The following is a 16,107-nucleotide window of genomic DNA, read 5'->3' on the forward strand; positions in this document are numbered from 1 at the left end:
CTGGAAAATAGATCCTTCCAGGTCTTGCAACATCCTTTCAGTTCCAGAAACTGCCCTTTAAACCAGGAGGTGTCGCGGGGTTCGGCTCTTAGCCCAACCCTTTTTAATATATATATGCGCCCACATGCAGATATTGTGATGAAACATGGATTTCATTACAAGACAGGAGGCTACATTATGCATTAATCCTTTAATGCAGCTCACAAACAGCCGCTTACATCACAAAGACTAGAATAAGAACAAATGCCCACATGCATCAACCTATTTAGGAAGTGCAAACGGTGCGAATCGCAAAATTCGTCCGTTTGCGATTCCTAAATAGGTTTCTGGGATGCATCAAGCATTTTTGGTGAAATCGCTATTTTTAGCGAATTCCAAAAATGCCATTGCTTTTAAGGAATCGCAAATTTGCGATTCCTTAAAAGCAATGCATGATTAATTTTAAAATTTCGAATTCGCAAATCTGGGGTGCAAATTACCACGAGGTTTATCCTCGTGGTAATTTGCGAAAATGTGTTAAAATGCTCTAATTTGCATTTCAAAACACTGTCATGTTACAGACACACATGTCCTTAGGACATGTGTGTTTGAAACATGCACTTCAAAATACATTTCAGGGATGCAGGGGGGGGTCCAAAGGACCCCCCCCTGCACCCATGGAATGCATCAACATTTTGCGAATTCTAATTTGCGAATTCGCAATTCCCATTGATTCCTATGGGCCTTTTGGCCCATAGGAATCAATGGGAATTGCGAAATCGCAAATTGGAATTCGCATAATATTTGCGATTTGGTAAAAATTGCGATTTTTACTGAATCGCAAATTTTATGCACTTTCAATCATGCATCCCGTTTTACGATTCCTTATTTGCGATTCGGTAAATATCGCAAATTAGGAATCGCAAAACCGGACTTTGATGCATGTGGCTGTAAGTGACATCATAGTATCCATAAAAGACATGTGCCAGGGAAGATCAGCCTCTTTTAAATGCCTCGAACGACAGGTCAAGCTGCAAACGAAGAATACATCTTAAAACTTGAACGAAGTATTATCGAACCTTGGAAAATCCATGGAGATTCATCAATTCGAATTGTCTGGAAGAAAATAAAGCAAATCAAGAAAGGCACAAAGTAACCTTCAGGAGAAGCAATAAGAAAAGCATAACATAAGGTTAAAAGGGCATGAAACATTGAAAAACATTGTAAACCAAATCAATCCTCAATTTCCTTCCAGGGAGGGACGGGAGGGATAATGTTAGCCTCCGTGTCTTTAATGAAATCCAGATTCTCTGGTCATGTTAATAGGAGAATCGCAATTTCATTACAAGACAGGAGGCTACATTATGCATGTTGGTAGCCTTGAATCACAACGTCAAAAACATGTTTAATTGGTTTACAATAATGATGGGCAAAGGTAGAGGCATTAGACCAATCAGCAGCCTTAAGGATAGCATCCAACTTACCACACGACCAGTATGACTTTCTGGCCATTGCGCTTCTTAGAGAATGAGCTTGAAATTTAGAAAGGTCAATACCAGCGAAGTTCATAGCCAATTTAACCCACCTTGCAATAGAGCAGGATGAGATGGGTTTAAAGGGTTTGACATAGGAAACAAGAAGTTGATTTGCATCAGGGGGGCGAAGATTAGACATCCTGGAGTCGTATTCCTTCATGCAATCAACCACACAGAGTTTTTTTGCAAAAATCAAAATGTGGATATAAGATAAAGTCAGACATGGTTTTAGTTCTCCTAAAAATTTCAAATTTAACACCAAACATGTCATAAGATCTATTAGAGATGTCCAGAGCTTTAACATCTGAAACTCTGCGACAAGAGACTTAACAAAGAAGAGAGGCAAGCTTAATAGAAAGACATTTCCTGTTAAGGAGAGAATTGTCAGGCCATGAACAAAAAAGGTCAAGCAGAAGTTTAACATCCCAAACAGATTCATATTTAGGGCGAGGGGCCGTTTTAAGTCTAATACTTTTCAGTACTCTACAAATGATAACATTCTTACCTACCATCTTACCGTTGACGAGAGAATGTCCGGCTGAAATTGCAGATCTAAAGCAATTTATTGGTCTATAGGAGAGCCCATTGTCGAAGAGTTCTACCAAAAAGTTAACTATGTTAACGATAGGAGCCTCCACGGGATCCAAGTTCCTCTCCATGCACCAACGAGACCATTTCTTCCAGATGTTATCATATCTGTAGTGGGTTCCTGGTGCCCATGATTCACCAAGGAGAGTGAGAGCAGATGACGAAAGTCCAGACAATTGGTTAGATTGCCTGACACTTTCCAAGCAAGAAGGTTCAAACTCCCTGAAAGAACCAGGTGATGATCTTCTCCGTTTGCGTTTAAGAGGAGGCCCTGAGTTGCGGGAATCAGGAAGGGAACGGCGCAAGAAATTTCCAGAGCTGTGGGGAACCGGGCTTGAGACGGCCAGAAAGGACTTATCAGGACAAGAGAGCACTGTTCCTGTCTCACTTTCTTTCTTTAGAACCCTTTGAATCATTGCGAACGGGGGAAATGCGTAAGGGTGAAGAGGAGCCCAAGGCTGGAGAAAAGCATTCACAGCCAGAGCACCCGGGTCTGGCATCCAGCTGAAATACTGAGGGAGTTGGAAGGTCAACCTGCTGGCGAAAGGACCCCAGAAGTGATTCAGGGAATTGAAAATTGACACATCGAGTTTCCAATCGCTGAAATCTTGAAGGAATCTTGAGTTCCAATCTGCTGAGATATTGGATTTCCCTGGGAGATATTCCGCCTTCAAAGCAATCTTGTGTTCCAGACAGAACATCCAGAGTTTCTTGGCCAGATCTGATAGGTCCGCAGACCTCATACCACCGAGTCGGTTGATATAAGAGACTGCAGAAACGTTGTCCATCTTCAGAAGGACAGATCTGCCCTGAAGAGAGTGTCTGAAACTCATAAGAGCATAGAGACCAGCAGTCATTTCTAAAAAATGTATATGGTGAGAAGACTCTGAATGGGTCCATACTCCACCGGTGTCTTGGTCGAGGAGACATGCTCCCCAACTGTGAAGGCTGGCATCTGACTCCAAAACAAAGTCTGGGGTCGAGCCGAAGATAGCCCTTCCATTCCAGGCGTCCAAATTGTCCAGCCACCAAGAGAGTTCCAGTTTCGCTTGTTGATCTAGAGAAGCATGGTCCCCGTACCAAAGACCGGACCGAAGTGCGTTGGCTTTCACCCTCTGGAAAGCACGGTAATTCAGTGGACCTGGGAAGATAGCTTGGATCGAAGAAGAAAGTAGACCCAGGAGTCTGGCCAATTGTCGGAGAGAGAGAGAGATGATTGTTTCAGAACAAACCTGATCTCTTCCGAATTTTGGCAATTTTCTTTTTGGGACGTAAGAGGAGACAACTGGAGGTGTCCACAGTGAAACCTAGGAACTCTAGGGATTTTGAGGGCGTCAGAATGGATTTTTCCCTGTTTATAAGGAAGCCAAGGTCCTCTATGAGGTCCATGGAGACCTTGAGATCCTCTAAGACTTGTGCATGAGTTTGAGACATGATGAAGATGTCGTCTAAGTAGATAATTAGTCGAATACCTCTTGCTCTCAGAATGGAAACAATCGTTCTCATGACCTTGGTGAAACACCAAGGGGCGGACGAGAGACTGAAAGGGAGAGCTTGAAATTGAAAGAGTTGGCCATCCCAAATAAATTGGAGAAAAGCTTGATGCTCCTCGGCCATAGGGATGGTAAAGTAGGCGTCTTTTAAGTCCAATTTGACCAGCCAATCTTCGTGAAGGAGAAGGTCCCTGAGAAGATGGATCCCTTCCATCTTGAAGTGTCGATAAACAAGGTATTTGTTTATTTCCCGTAGGTTTATCACCGGTCTCCAACCTTTGCACTTCTTCTCGACTAAGAAGAGGGTACTTACAAATTTCTTTTGGGACCAAGGCACCTCGATAATGGCACCTTTCTTGAGCATAGAGGAAACCTCCTCTCTGACGATTGCTAGATGTTCTAAAGGAAGGTATAGAGGTCTGGGCGTAGTGGTCTGGTAAGGAGTGTCTAGAAAGTCTATCCTGAATCCCCGAACTGTCTCTAGAACCCACGGATCCTGTGTAAATATTTTCCAAACGTGAAAAAAGAGTTTGAGTCTTCCCCCGACCCTGGGAGGTGAAAGAGAAGAAAGGGCCCTTACTTTGAGAATTGTTGTTTGATGCTCCACGGGAGGAGAAGCCTCTTCCACGGGAACCGCGTCCTCGTTGAGGGTAGAATTGTTTGTTGGAAGGGTAGAAGCCTCTACCGGTGGCACCTCTTCCTCTGCCGACCTCGCTGAAAAAGAACCCTCCAATTAGCCTAAAGGTCTCCTATTTGGAGATATGATCAAAACAATCGGGAAATATGTCGCCACCTTCACCGCTTTAGATAAGGTCCAGAACAACATGAGAAGAGTCTTTCCAACAAATGTTTTTGGGCAGGCAGGAAGAAGGGGCCGCTCTTCCGGCCGTGGAAACTTCCGGCCCTTCTCATCCGGCAGAGGAAGAGGTGCCACCGGTAGAGGCTTCTACCCTTCCAACAAACAATTCTACCCTCAATGAGGATGCGGTTCCTGTGGAAGAGGCTTCTCCTCCCGTGGAGCATCAAACAACAATTCTCAAAGTAAGGGCCCTTTCTTCTCTTTCACCTCCCAGGGTCGAGGGAAGACTCAAACTCTTTTTTCACGTTTGGAAAAGATTTATACAGGATCCGTGGGTTCTAGAGACAGTTCGGGGATTCAGGATAGACTTTGTAGACACTCCTTACCAGACCACTACTCCCAGACCTCTAGACCTTCCTTTAGAGCATCTAGCAATCGTCAGAGAGGAGGTTTCCTCTATGCTCAAGAAAGGTGCCATTATCGAGGTGCCTTGGTCCCAAAAGAAATTTGTAAGTACCCTCTTCTTAGTCGAGAAGAAGGACAAAGGTTGGAGACCGGTGATAAACCTACGGGAAGTAAACAAATATCTTGTTTATCGACACTTCAAGATGGAAGGAATCCATCTTCTCAGGGGCCTTCTCCTTCACAGAGATTGGCTGGTCAAATTGGACCTAAAGGACGCCTATTTTACCATCCCTATGGCCGAGGAACATCAACCCTTTCTCCAATTTATTTGGGACGGTCACCTCTATCAATTTCAAGCTCTCCCTTTCGGTCTCTCGTCCGCCCCTTGGTGTTTCACCAAGGTCATTAGAACGATTGTTTCCATTCTGAGAGCAAGAGGTATTCGACTAATTATCTACCTAGACAACATCCTCATCATTTTATCAAACTCATGCACAAGTCTTAGAGGATCTCAAGGCCTCTGTGTCTTTAATGAAATCCAGATTCTCTGGTCATGTTAATAGGAGAATCGCAATTTCAGATGGAGTCATTTGCTGATGACACTCAGTTAGTTGTGACCCTGGAACAGAAGGAACCTGAAAGGGCTGCTAATTTTAGAACCTGCCTGGGGGAACTAGTGAAGTGGATGAGATTGAGCTATCTCCAGTTAAATGCAGGGAAGACTGAGGTGTTGGTGGTTGAAAAATACCCCTTCCTCTGGTCACAGCATTGGTGTCCAGAAGCCCTGGGAACTAGTCCAGTGCCAAAAGCCAAGGTGAAAAATCTGGGAGTGTGGTTCAAGGATAGTCTCTCCTTCTCCTCACAAATATCGGCTGTGGCTGGGACATGTTTTGACATTCTGAGGATGATACGAAAGATCTTGGACCTTCTCCCCCTGAATGCTAAAAGGACTATTGTACAGGCTTTGGTCATGTCTCGCCTTGATTATTGCAATGTCCTGTATATGGGGGTGACATCCAAAAATCTGAACATCTTACAGAAGGTCCAAAATGCTGTTGCCCGGCTCATCCTGAATGTACCTAGGAGAGCGTCGGTGGGAGAAGCTTTGAAGGAACTGCATTGGCTTCCTATCCAGGCAAGAGTTACCTTTAAGGCTTTATGCCTGAGTCACAGGTTCCTTGGGGAAAGGGGACCGAGTTTCTTATGCTCTCTCCTGACTTTCCACCAGCCTGCTCGTAATTTGAGATCATTGGGAAGTGCAAGAGTGATAGTGCCCAGGGTGCGGAAGGCTCGGTTAGGCGGAAAATCCTTTGGCTTCCTGGCAGCTAACGCCTGGAATGAGCTCCCAGTGGATCTTAGGACAACTGAGTCGGAGTCTCTTTTTCGCAAGAAATTGAAAACATGGCTCTTCCGTCTCCCTCGGGGAGGGATGAAGTGGTAAGGTGCCAACTGGTGTGGATGCCCGCGTTCTCTGGTTGAGCATTTTGGGAGGGTTCATGGGGTGCAGCTATGTTATAGCGCGGGGACACTCCGGTTGGAATAACCATTGCGCTCTATACGCTTACTAATAATAATAATTAAAGGTTGAATGTGTATATTATGAGAGAAGTCCCCAGGAACAATTTTATGCATGTGAACATTTCTAGCATGAACCCTACTTTTGTTGGACGGTGGACCCATAGAATTATCAGTATCATAACCCAAAGGAGTTGATGTGGAGGCATGGTCTGCGGTTTCTTTGGCTGTTCAATGGATAAATAACGTTTGAATCCATTTTAGAGAAGTATTTAGAATCCTTGCAAGTGGAGAGCAGTAAAGGCTTTGAAGAATTCTGTAGGGAGAGGGAACACTCTCCAAAAGGGTGGACTTAAGTAAGCATTCAGTATTGATGGCCAACCTCTGAAATTGCTTGAAAGGTTTACAAGACACAATTAATCGGTAAATAAAATTGCTAGGGGGCTCCATAGAAACACTGAAGTTATGTATTCTCTCTCCCAGTGATAGAGGTGTCTGGGGGCTTGTAATCCTAGAGAGAATATGCCATTCATTTCTTCCCGAAACAAACAGCACAGTTGCTGCCCTCTGTCAGAACTATTCTAAGGTAGAACATAGATTCCTCTTGTGTTCTTCGGTTCTGGCAGGGCAAACACAGATCTTTTCACCATACTGTCTGTGTTTTTGGGGCAAGTTGTCGGTATGCTACTAAGTGCACAACATGTGTGTCAAGGGCCACATTGGTGTTACATCGACATATACACTGCTTGCACTTTACCTTGCTGTGGTCTTCCTGGTCTGTTTTCTTTCTCTAGTGCCCGGTTTTTAAATACTCATATCTGTGTGGAGAGAGCAGCAGGCAGGAAAGAAAGGACATAACACATTAGCAAATCAGGAGTCTAAAGTTTTATTTGGGACAGTGTCACCCTATTTGTAGAGCGCTCCTTTTCCCTTCCTCGCTGCAAACATTTATTGTCATAGTCGAGTGGTACCTTTTTAGGTCGAGCATTCAAAACCTCTTGTATATACTTTAGCATATACTTATTTTTTTATTTTTTTTCCTCATATGACCTCCGTAGCTACTGCCGCCTCTTGACCCGTCCCACCTCTGGCACAGATAACTTTTGATGGTTCTTAGTCTCAGCTGGTATATTCTTTACAGGGAATGCCCGTTTATACTCATCTTCAGTTGACCCAGAGGTTTTAATCATTGGAACTTATCCTGTACCCTGATCTATCGTAATGTAACCTCAGATAATCTCAAAGAGGGTCATCCAGCCAATTCCAAAACAACCCAGTGTCCGGCTTCTCTCTAAAGATATTTACCCTCTGGTCTACAGCTCAATAATACTTGACAGAATTCCACCAGGCATTCCAACTAGGTGGAGTTTCCTGGCGCCATAGCATACAGATCTCTCTCCTTCCCAACAAAATAAGGTAAAACACCACTTTATATTGGGTCCCAGACTGATCTCGTATCCCACCCAACATAGGTACAGTGCCAAAAAAAGAAGAGCGTTGGGCTTACCTCCACCTCCACATCCACACCCATGACCCTAGAGATAGTCTTACCAAAATCAGTCCATGATTTGTGTATCTTGGGACATGACGCGAATATATGAACATCATCAGCATTCTGGAATCCACACCTCCAGCATCTGGCTTCTCCTCCACCCTTCATTTTTGAGACTTTAAGAGGGGTCCCGTATATCCTATGGAGTGTGATAAATTGGTTTCTTCTGAGTGCAGCAGATTTAATCACAAGGTAAAGCAGGTCAATAGATACTTGCCATAACTCTTTCCGTTCTTCACTTGACAGGTAGTTCTCCCAGACCCGGTAGGGCTGATCCAACCTTCTTTCTGCTGCAGCCAGAAGATAATTATACCCTAGGGCAACTTCTTTCTTCCTTGGGGCCTAGTTTTGCAAATCACTTTCCATATGAGTGTCCTCACAGAGAGGCCAGCTTTGAGACTTACACCATGATGTAAGCTGTAGAATTTAAATCTGGACAAAGTTCCAGTTGTTTTATGATTCCAGAATTCCCCGGGAAGACATTTTTTACCCACTACCACATCCCCCCAATGCAAGACTCCTGCCACTTTTAGTGGCTGAGCTAGGGCATCCAGAAGGCACTCCGGCGTTCCTGGCGAATCCCACATAGGCACCCATTCGCTATAATTGGAAAGCCCCAAGCAGTCTGGACAGTCCGACCAAGGCTTGGCCGCCATGCTTTTTATAAAATTTAGGAGAGCCACATTTGTACATAAAACCATACTCCCTGCCCCCTCCAACATGGTTTTTAACATATTACCAATTAGTGAGTTATTTGGGTTATGCAATAGCAGCCTAGCATTTTTAGTTGGTAAGCCCAACAATAGAGCTTGAAGGTCTGGTAAACCCATGCCACCTGTTAGTTTGCGCCTGAGTTTTTTCCAGGACAGCCTGATCACTTTTCCTGCCCAAATAAGAATCTCCGCTTTTGTGAATACTAATGTTATATTGTTAAAAAGATAAGTATATTTCGGGAGGGCACACATTTTGATCAAATTAACCCAGCCATAATGAGATAGTGGTATGTTCTGCCATCTTTTTAAAAGAAGCTCAACTTCCTTTAAAACTCTAAGCTCACTTTTGGAATTTTCCTACGATCTTAAGTTATTGTAATTCCAAGGTATCTAAGCTCTATCTCATATGAGCCTCCTGACTGGCAATGTTCCATGCCATGATATCCGTTTTATCTTTGTTTATCTCATTACCTGAAAATTTTCCAAAAGATTGAGTTTCAAGTATAAGTTCCTGTAATGTGATGTCCACATTTGATGAAAACACAACTAGATTGTCCGCGTAGAGAGCTATTTTTCTAATGAATCCACCCAATTTAAAAGGAACAATCTTTTTATTTGATCATAGACTCTGAGCCAGGGTTTCTATGTAAATATCAAATAAGATAGGGGACAGAGGGCAACCTTGCAGAGCACAACATTCTATGTTAACAACAGGAGAAAGGCTTCCATTAATTAGAATCTGAGCCCGTGGTGAACTATAAATTATTTTAATAACATCTCTGAATCCGGAGGTACAGCCGAAAACATTCAAGGTCCTATCTTAGAAATGCCAGTTCACATGATCGAAGGCTTTAGCCGCGTCGACCGTACTCTTGATGACGCCATATCCACTGTGCCAACTAAGGTATATACCAAATCTGACATCTGTCTGCCCGGAAGAAACCCCTTTTGATCTTCATTGATTATTTGGCCTATGATCTTACAAAGCCGTTTATTTAAAATCCGTGCAAAAACCTTATAGTCAACATTTAATAAGGAGATTGGACGATATGAGTGACACTGAAAAGGACCTTTACCGGGCTTCAAGATCAAGGTAATACCAGCATCAGACCATGAATCTGGCAAGGGAGATATAACCTTTAGTATTAAACAGTTTCAACCAGACCAAAATGATTTCATCCATCAACATAGAATAGACCTCGATCGGGATTGCATCCAGGCCCTACTTATATGTGTATGTACCTTGTGGGCTCTGGAGATCAGCCCTAGGACTTGTCTGTTTCTGCTTAGGGACTTTTTTAACTGTCTTGATAGGAAACGCCCAGTAGAGGTCAGTAAAATACCAGAATTGCTCTCTGCTTAGGGACTTCCTTTTTTACATTTTTTTCACAACTGCCTCTAATTAACTTTCTTAATAGAAAACGAGCAGCAGAGGTCAGTAAACTACCAGAATCACTTTAGCATTCTCTAGATTCCAGTCCATAGAAATTGTCTTCCACAAGTACCCGTGGACAATAATATTTTTTTTCAAATCTTGTGTTTGCAGTGATATAACCACCAAAGGCCCTTATTTTATATTAAAAACATAGCTTTTGACTATACCATTTCCCGCTGAAAAGCAATATTTCTCTCCATGTGTTCCCATACCAGCAATATTTCTCTCCATGTGTTCCCCCCCGCAGTTTGGTGCTTACTTTCCCTCCATGTTAAAGAACAGTAAATGTTTCAGCACCCAGGCTAATGTGCTGCATAGCTAAATACAGTTAACCTCTTTGCCGCAGCGCAGGGGTGGGCGTGGCACCGCGGTGCTCATGACGGCTCCCGGCTGTCATAAATCACGGTAGGCGTGTGCTCATGATGGCCGGGAGCCATCAGAACTCCCCCCACTGAATAATTTGCCCGCACAGGCGGGGAATTAATACCACGTGAGAGGAGCGGCAACGTTCGGACGGCTTCGGAGCGTCATAAGCACACGCCTACCGTGACTCATGACGGCCGGGAGCCGTCATGAACACCGAAGTGATTAAGGTCCCAAAGGCGAGACTGATTGCATTGCAAATGCTTGTTTGTTATGGGCTATAGCTTAGTTTTAAGTTTCGATGATCATGTTCCCTCCATTTGGCAGGTAATAAAGAGTTAGCCTTGCTAGGTAAGATATACGACTCACATGGTTACGCCCACTGCATTGGTAAGATTAAAACATTTATTGCTGTGCTAGATTAAATAAGGGGTTGTTCGTCCACTGAGCAGGTAGCACATTATAGACAGATGTGTCTGGAAGTGGAGGGTCAGGGTGATGCGTACTGGTGATGCACGGTTTGAACGTCTCCCTTTCTGAAATTGTAAGACATATGCTTAAACATCTTTTAAGGTATGGCCATTAGAATAATTCATAGCAACAAGAAACATTCCAAGTTGTGCCATTTGGAAAGGCCGATTGCAAGCCTGGCTTTGCAGTATGTTCTTTCTCTAAAATAAATGGCTTATTTAATAATCCTCTCTAAATATAACTAAAAGGTTTTATATTAGCTTTTTAATATGCTTGGGGTATATAGCCTTTGTGCGTGCACCACAAGCACATTAATTATGTGATAATATGTAGAGCTTAACAATATCATGTTGCTTTGCTACTTTAAAAATGCGACGATTTTTGCTTCCTTCCTGTGAAACGTCTCCTTTACCAATACGTTTATTTTACAGTTTGCAAAATGGAAACTTTCCAGTAGCTGCTAAGTAAGCTCCGTTGTTTCATTTTTCACATTTGTTCACATACGATTATCACATTAATTGCATGCCTGCATTCTTTGATTCACAAAGACATCCTCCGATTACAAGCACATCTCTAAATTTAAAATTCAGAGTATGAAAAATCCACTTGTCTAATTAGCGAACAGCTGAATCCTTGGACTATATTATTTTTTACACCTTTTCTTTCCTTACGATGATATTCTGTGCACGAACCTGAATGATTTAAATTAAAATAGTATAATACCACAGCTAAATCAAATAAAGGCTATTGCAATCACAATCAAAGAGGAAGGGGATATTGACAGAATGTCCACTTTCTGCATTGTTAGATGGCAGATCCGTATTTTTATTGTTGCAAGTAACGTCAATGTATTCTATTTTCAGAGCCAATGGACGAGGACCAAAAATGACGATGTATGGCCATTTTATTTTTTCTTTAACATAATACTTCGTACCAAGACACCTTCAGTTTTTTTGTATAAATCATATATCGAGTTCTCTCTAATATCCTCCCCTTTGTACTTGCTTGTGGGTGACAAAACATTGACCAAGCGATCTTAATATTTGAAGGATACTGTTAAAGATTCTGTTAGTTTACAGTCATATTGAAGATATTCGCCATGTTTTTTGTATGTGTCCTTTACTGAGCGTTTCATGATACTGAAAAACAACATGACATTTCGTCAGTTTATTCTGTCTGCTTTTAGTGACAACTTTCTCGTTATGGTGTATTCTATTTGCTGTATTAAATTAGATCTTTAAGGTTAGTTCGGGTCACCTTGACAAGCATTGTTACAAGGGGATTTGGATCTTGTGGAAACTTTGTGACTCATGGGGGTAATAGTATATCACTCGTAATTGGTCAAATCCTGCACGAATATCCCAGAAAAACTGTTTATTTTGCAATGTATACATTCTGGTTTCAGCATTCTTGTCCAGTCACAGTTGAAATTTCCCTGCCTTGTGAAAATCCACTTACAGTGGAGAAAGTTGTCGGGCCATCATGAAGTTCATGCCCTCAACTGTGTGAGCGCTGTGGTCTCTGACCCCTAGTCTCAGATGGAGACCCACCCCTTTTCATGAAGAGTGCCACTGTGGAGACATAGTAGTTGCCTTAATTTGCATGTCAAGGATGCTGTAGAGAACAGGTTTCGATTTCTGATGGAGCCTTAAGAGGATGTCCAACAGGCTGTGGTGAAAAGTAGCCATCAGAAAAACAAGTTACTTACCTTAGGTAACTCTCTTTCTGGTGTAGACCGTATCTAAACCCTGATTCCTCACTGCCCTCCCACCTCCCAGTCCTATGGACTGGGCTCCTTAACGTCTAAAAAGTTCCAACCCAGCCTTTGGCACTCTGCCATCAACAGGTGTTCATGGCTTCATTTCTGATGAAATGGAAAAGGAAAGAGACAAGAAAATAATGCTATTTCGTAGTAGTGATGCTTATGTGCAGCTCTGCGATGTCACTTCCAGGGTGGTATGAAGTCAACAAGAAGACACCCTAAATCACCTGCCAGTGCGTGGGAGCACTGCTGTTGAAGGTCTGTGGATCCAGTCTGGTGCCTGGTGGTATTCCATAGGTGAGGAACCTATGGTTATAAAGACTACCCAGCAGAAAGAGCATTAGTGAAGGTAAGTAGCATTTTCATCTAGTTACTTTGTGTGTCATCATGTGTATGTGAATGTCAAGATGACCACACCCCAGTTCCGGGAAACACTTAATCATAGGTCCCACAAAATCCAGCACCTGACCTGACAATCCTCACCATCAAAAGTGTAGCTCTTTGACTGATATCCATACTTCAAGAGAGTGCTAGCTGCAGATTGCTCCCCTTTTGAATGTTCTCCAAGCATCAGACTGTATTTGAAAACTTTTGAGTTGTACCTCTTCATGCCAATAGGCGGCACTGTGCGACTCTGCACTGCTGGCATTCCGCTCTGGAAATGACATTTAGGCCCTACATAGGTGCTACTCCAGCACACTGATGGCGGTTCCTTTCTTTCTGCACCACCATATGCAGATCTAGAGCTACATCCCATCACTTTGATACCAATTCTCTAGCTAAATTTTACAGTGTATATGAGAAATGTCTCCTCCCAAGACGACCCTAAGTCCTACAGTGACAGGGCACTGGTGAACCCAAAGGCCATACAAGCCTGCACGGCAAAGCTACACATTGCAAAGCATTGGAAGACTCTACCTCATGACAGGTCCAAGAGTCGGCCTCCTTTTTGTTCCTGGTGTAGAAGTTGTAGAAGTTATCATCACACTATAAATCTTCAAGTAAGTTGAAGAATAAAAAATTATGAGTAGGACTCAGCCCCTTCTCACCACTCTCATACAACTGAGAAGGCACGAGGGCATCTCTATTCCTCTCAATTTCTCTCCTGACGTCAGTCCATCCCGCTTCTTGTCCCAGCACAAACAGACTATCTGAGACTGTCTGCAACACAGAGGCAGAACCAATAGTTCTGTGTGGCCATGCTCCGATTCTTTGGATCCCTTCCGACACTCTCTGGTGTGCCTGCAGGCACCATGGAGTTGAGAGGTCCTCTACCTCAGATACTGCCTGCGCCTACACCCTTGTGACAGTTGGACCCCCAAATCCCTCACCGGGACCTCTCCGGCACCTGTGCCTACTCTGCTTTCGACTCTATGACCCATGCTGGGTCCCTAAACATTGATGCTCATGCCGACTGCCAGAGGGGGGTGCCCATTCTGCTTACTAATGCAGAACCTGCACCACTACAGCCTCGAACCAGGTCTATCTCAGTTTCTGCTGAAACACAGCCTTCCGCCTTGGCCCTGCTTAGTGTCCCTCTCCACAAGACAAGCCCTACTCTTTACATTTCTTGTTCCCAGACAACTCTGGCCTGAAGAAAACTGATATGATGGCCTCCATAATGCCAGTGATCTTGAGACCTCCCTGATTCTGGCCTCATCACACCTACTGGTCCTGCCACTGAGGAAAATGCCTTTCCTCCATTGCCATGCAGAAGGCAGCCAATGTTCTTGACTTCCAGCCCCTTGCCTTAGAGGTCCAATGTAATGCTGTCAATGATGCATTGACAAATACACCCTATGAGGGGTCTGGGCCTTACCTAATTCTGCCCCCTATCACAAATAGGTTGTCAAATTGCGAGACACCCCTGTCATGCCTCAGGTGAACCCACATTTTTTTCTCAGCACCCCTCTACTGAAAGCTTATCAGTACAAGCTTCCACTAGTCTGACAGAACAAAACACTTTCCCGATTACTTCCCCAGAAAGGGAGTCCAAGAGAGTGTAAACCTTCAGAAAAAGGGTATTCCGGTCAGTTAATTCTAGTAGCCTGCTGGGTCCTCCCAGGTATACCAGAAGACCTTCGTCCTATACTGACTCAGGCCCTTCAGAATGGTCATGACACTGTCAAATTTATAATTCTCTGTAGCCTTGACCCAAGGATTCCATTGGGTGATCAATTGGCACCAGTGTTGCTATTTACCGCCTTGCCTACCTGCGACCGACACGCTTTTTGGGTGATATCCAATCGTCCCTTAGGAAATTCCCTTTCACTGGGCCTGTCTTTTTGGGGTCGTTAGAGGTCTACTCGCCACTGAGGAAGGTCTAACTGTCGATCGTGAGATTCATACCTCGTTTTTGGCTCTTTCAATTGCGGCTACCATTGGAATTTAAACTTCTGTAATACTGAGTGACTAGTATTACTATTTCAGATCTCCTAGATTCAAGAGAAAACAATTGTTCATTTTGGAGACCAGTGGCAATTTGTGCCCAGTTACTTCAAGGGGCTTTCTTTTTGAAAAAACAATAGTCCTGATGATGGTCTCATAGATGACAACAAGGAAGACCGAAACGTCGACCAAGAACATCATCTCCACAGCCTTTGTGCACTGGAAGAAACCTTTTTGCATTTATGAACTGGTTTTTTCTCATCAATTAACAGAGTTGATGCTTTGTTATGAATTGATCTGTGAATTCATATGTACAGCCTTTCATGACTTTTATACCTTGATTAATTTCTATACATCCCCATGATTTTTTCAAATATAAGTTTTTTCTGTATATAATCAGTTTGTTGTGTGCTTTTTAAGTTTATATTCTCCTCCTTTTGCTCTTCATTATATGTATGATTGTGAAAAATATTGAAATACATTGGTTATCCTATGGATACAGTCAGGTTCAATTGATTCACGAATCCTGGAAGTGACCTTTTTTTAAATTACATATACTCAGTCTAAGAAATAAAATCCCTTGTAGACACCTTTTACCTCAATCATTTACCTTGCCCAAGCCTACAAGGGTTTATTGGGTTTCCCCAAATATACTAATATTTTTGGGGACAAGGCAGACTCTGCTCTCGAGTGCTTCAAAAAGTGTAGGACCACCACACTATCTTCTCCACTGTGCCACCTGCATCAGTCTTTTCACTTCTCTCACGGCTGTGGCAGAGGTACTCAGTACATGCAGCTGCTTCCACCTCATCAAGGTATACAGTATTTTGTTGCAGTAGCACCCACTGGCCACATGGTGAGGTAACCCCACCAGTCAGCCCACTATAATGCCTCCTCATGGCCCCACCTGTCAAGCCCTTTAGTGTGCCCTTTTGAGGGGCAGAGCCAACCGGTTGGCTGAAGGATCCAACGGTTCATATCAACTTTGCAGACTATAACATTAGACCGATGGGTGCTGCAAATTGTACATTCCTACCCATCCTGACTGCTCCGCCACACCTTACACCATCCCCGGAATGACTGATGGAGGACCATCTGTCCTTTTTATC

General features: G+C 43.4%; 1 protein-coding gene across 7 annotated transcripts in view; it reads left to right on the top strand.

Annotated features, from left to right (window-relative positions):
• Positions 1-16,107, top strand: part of MYO6 (myosin VI) — a 924,144-nt gene that overhangs the window by 840,896 nt on the left and 67,141 nt on the right. For 3 of the 7 annotated variants that reach the window (XM_086926522.1, XM_086926523.1, XM_086926525.1), the window contains exons 29-30: positions 11,280-11,312; positions 11,712-11,741. The exons of the other annotated variants lie outside the window; for them this stretch is intronic. In XM_086926522.1, coding sequence (XP_086782648.1) covers positions 11,280-11,312; positions 11,712-11,741 — 63 coding nt within the window. The remainder of the gene's footprint in view (positions 1-11,279; positions 11,313-11,711; positions 11,742-16,107) is intronic. 7 annotated transcript variants of the gene reach the window in all.

Source organism: Lissotriton vulgaris, chromosome 6 (assembly GCF_964263255.1).
Source record: "Lissotriton vulgaris chromosome 6, aLisVul1.2, whole genome shotgun sequence".
Lineage (NCBI taxonomy): Eukaryota > Metazoa > Chordata > Amphibia > Caudata > Salamandridae > Lissotriton > Lissotriton vulgaris.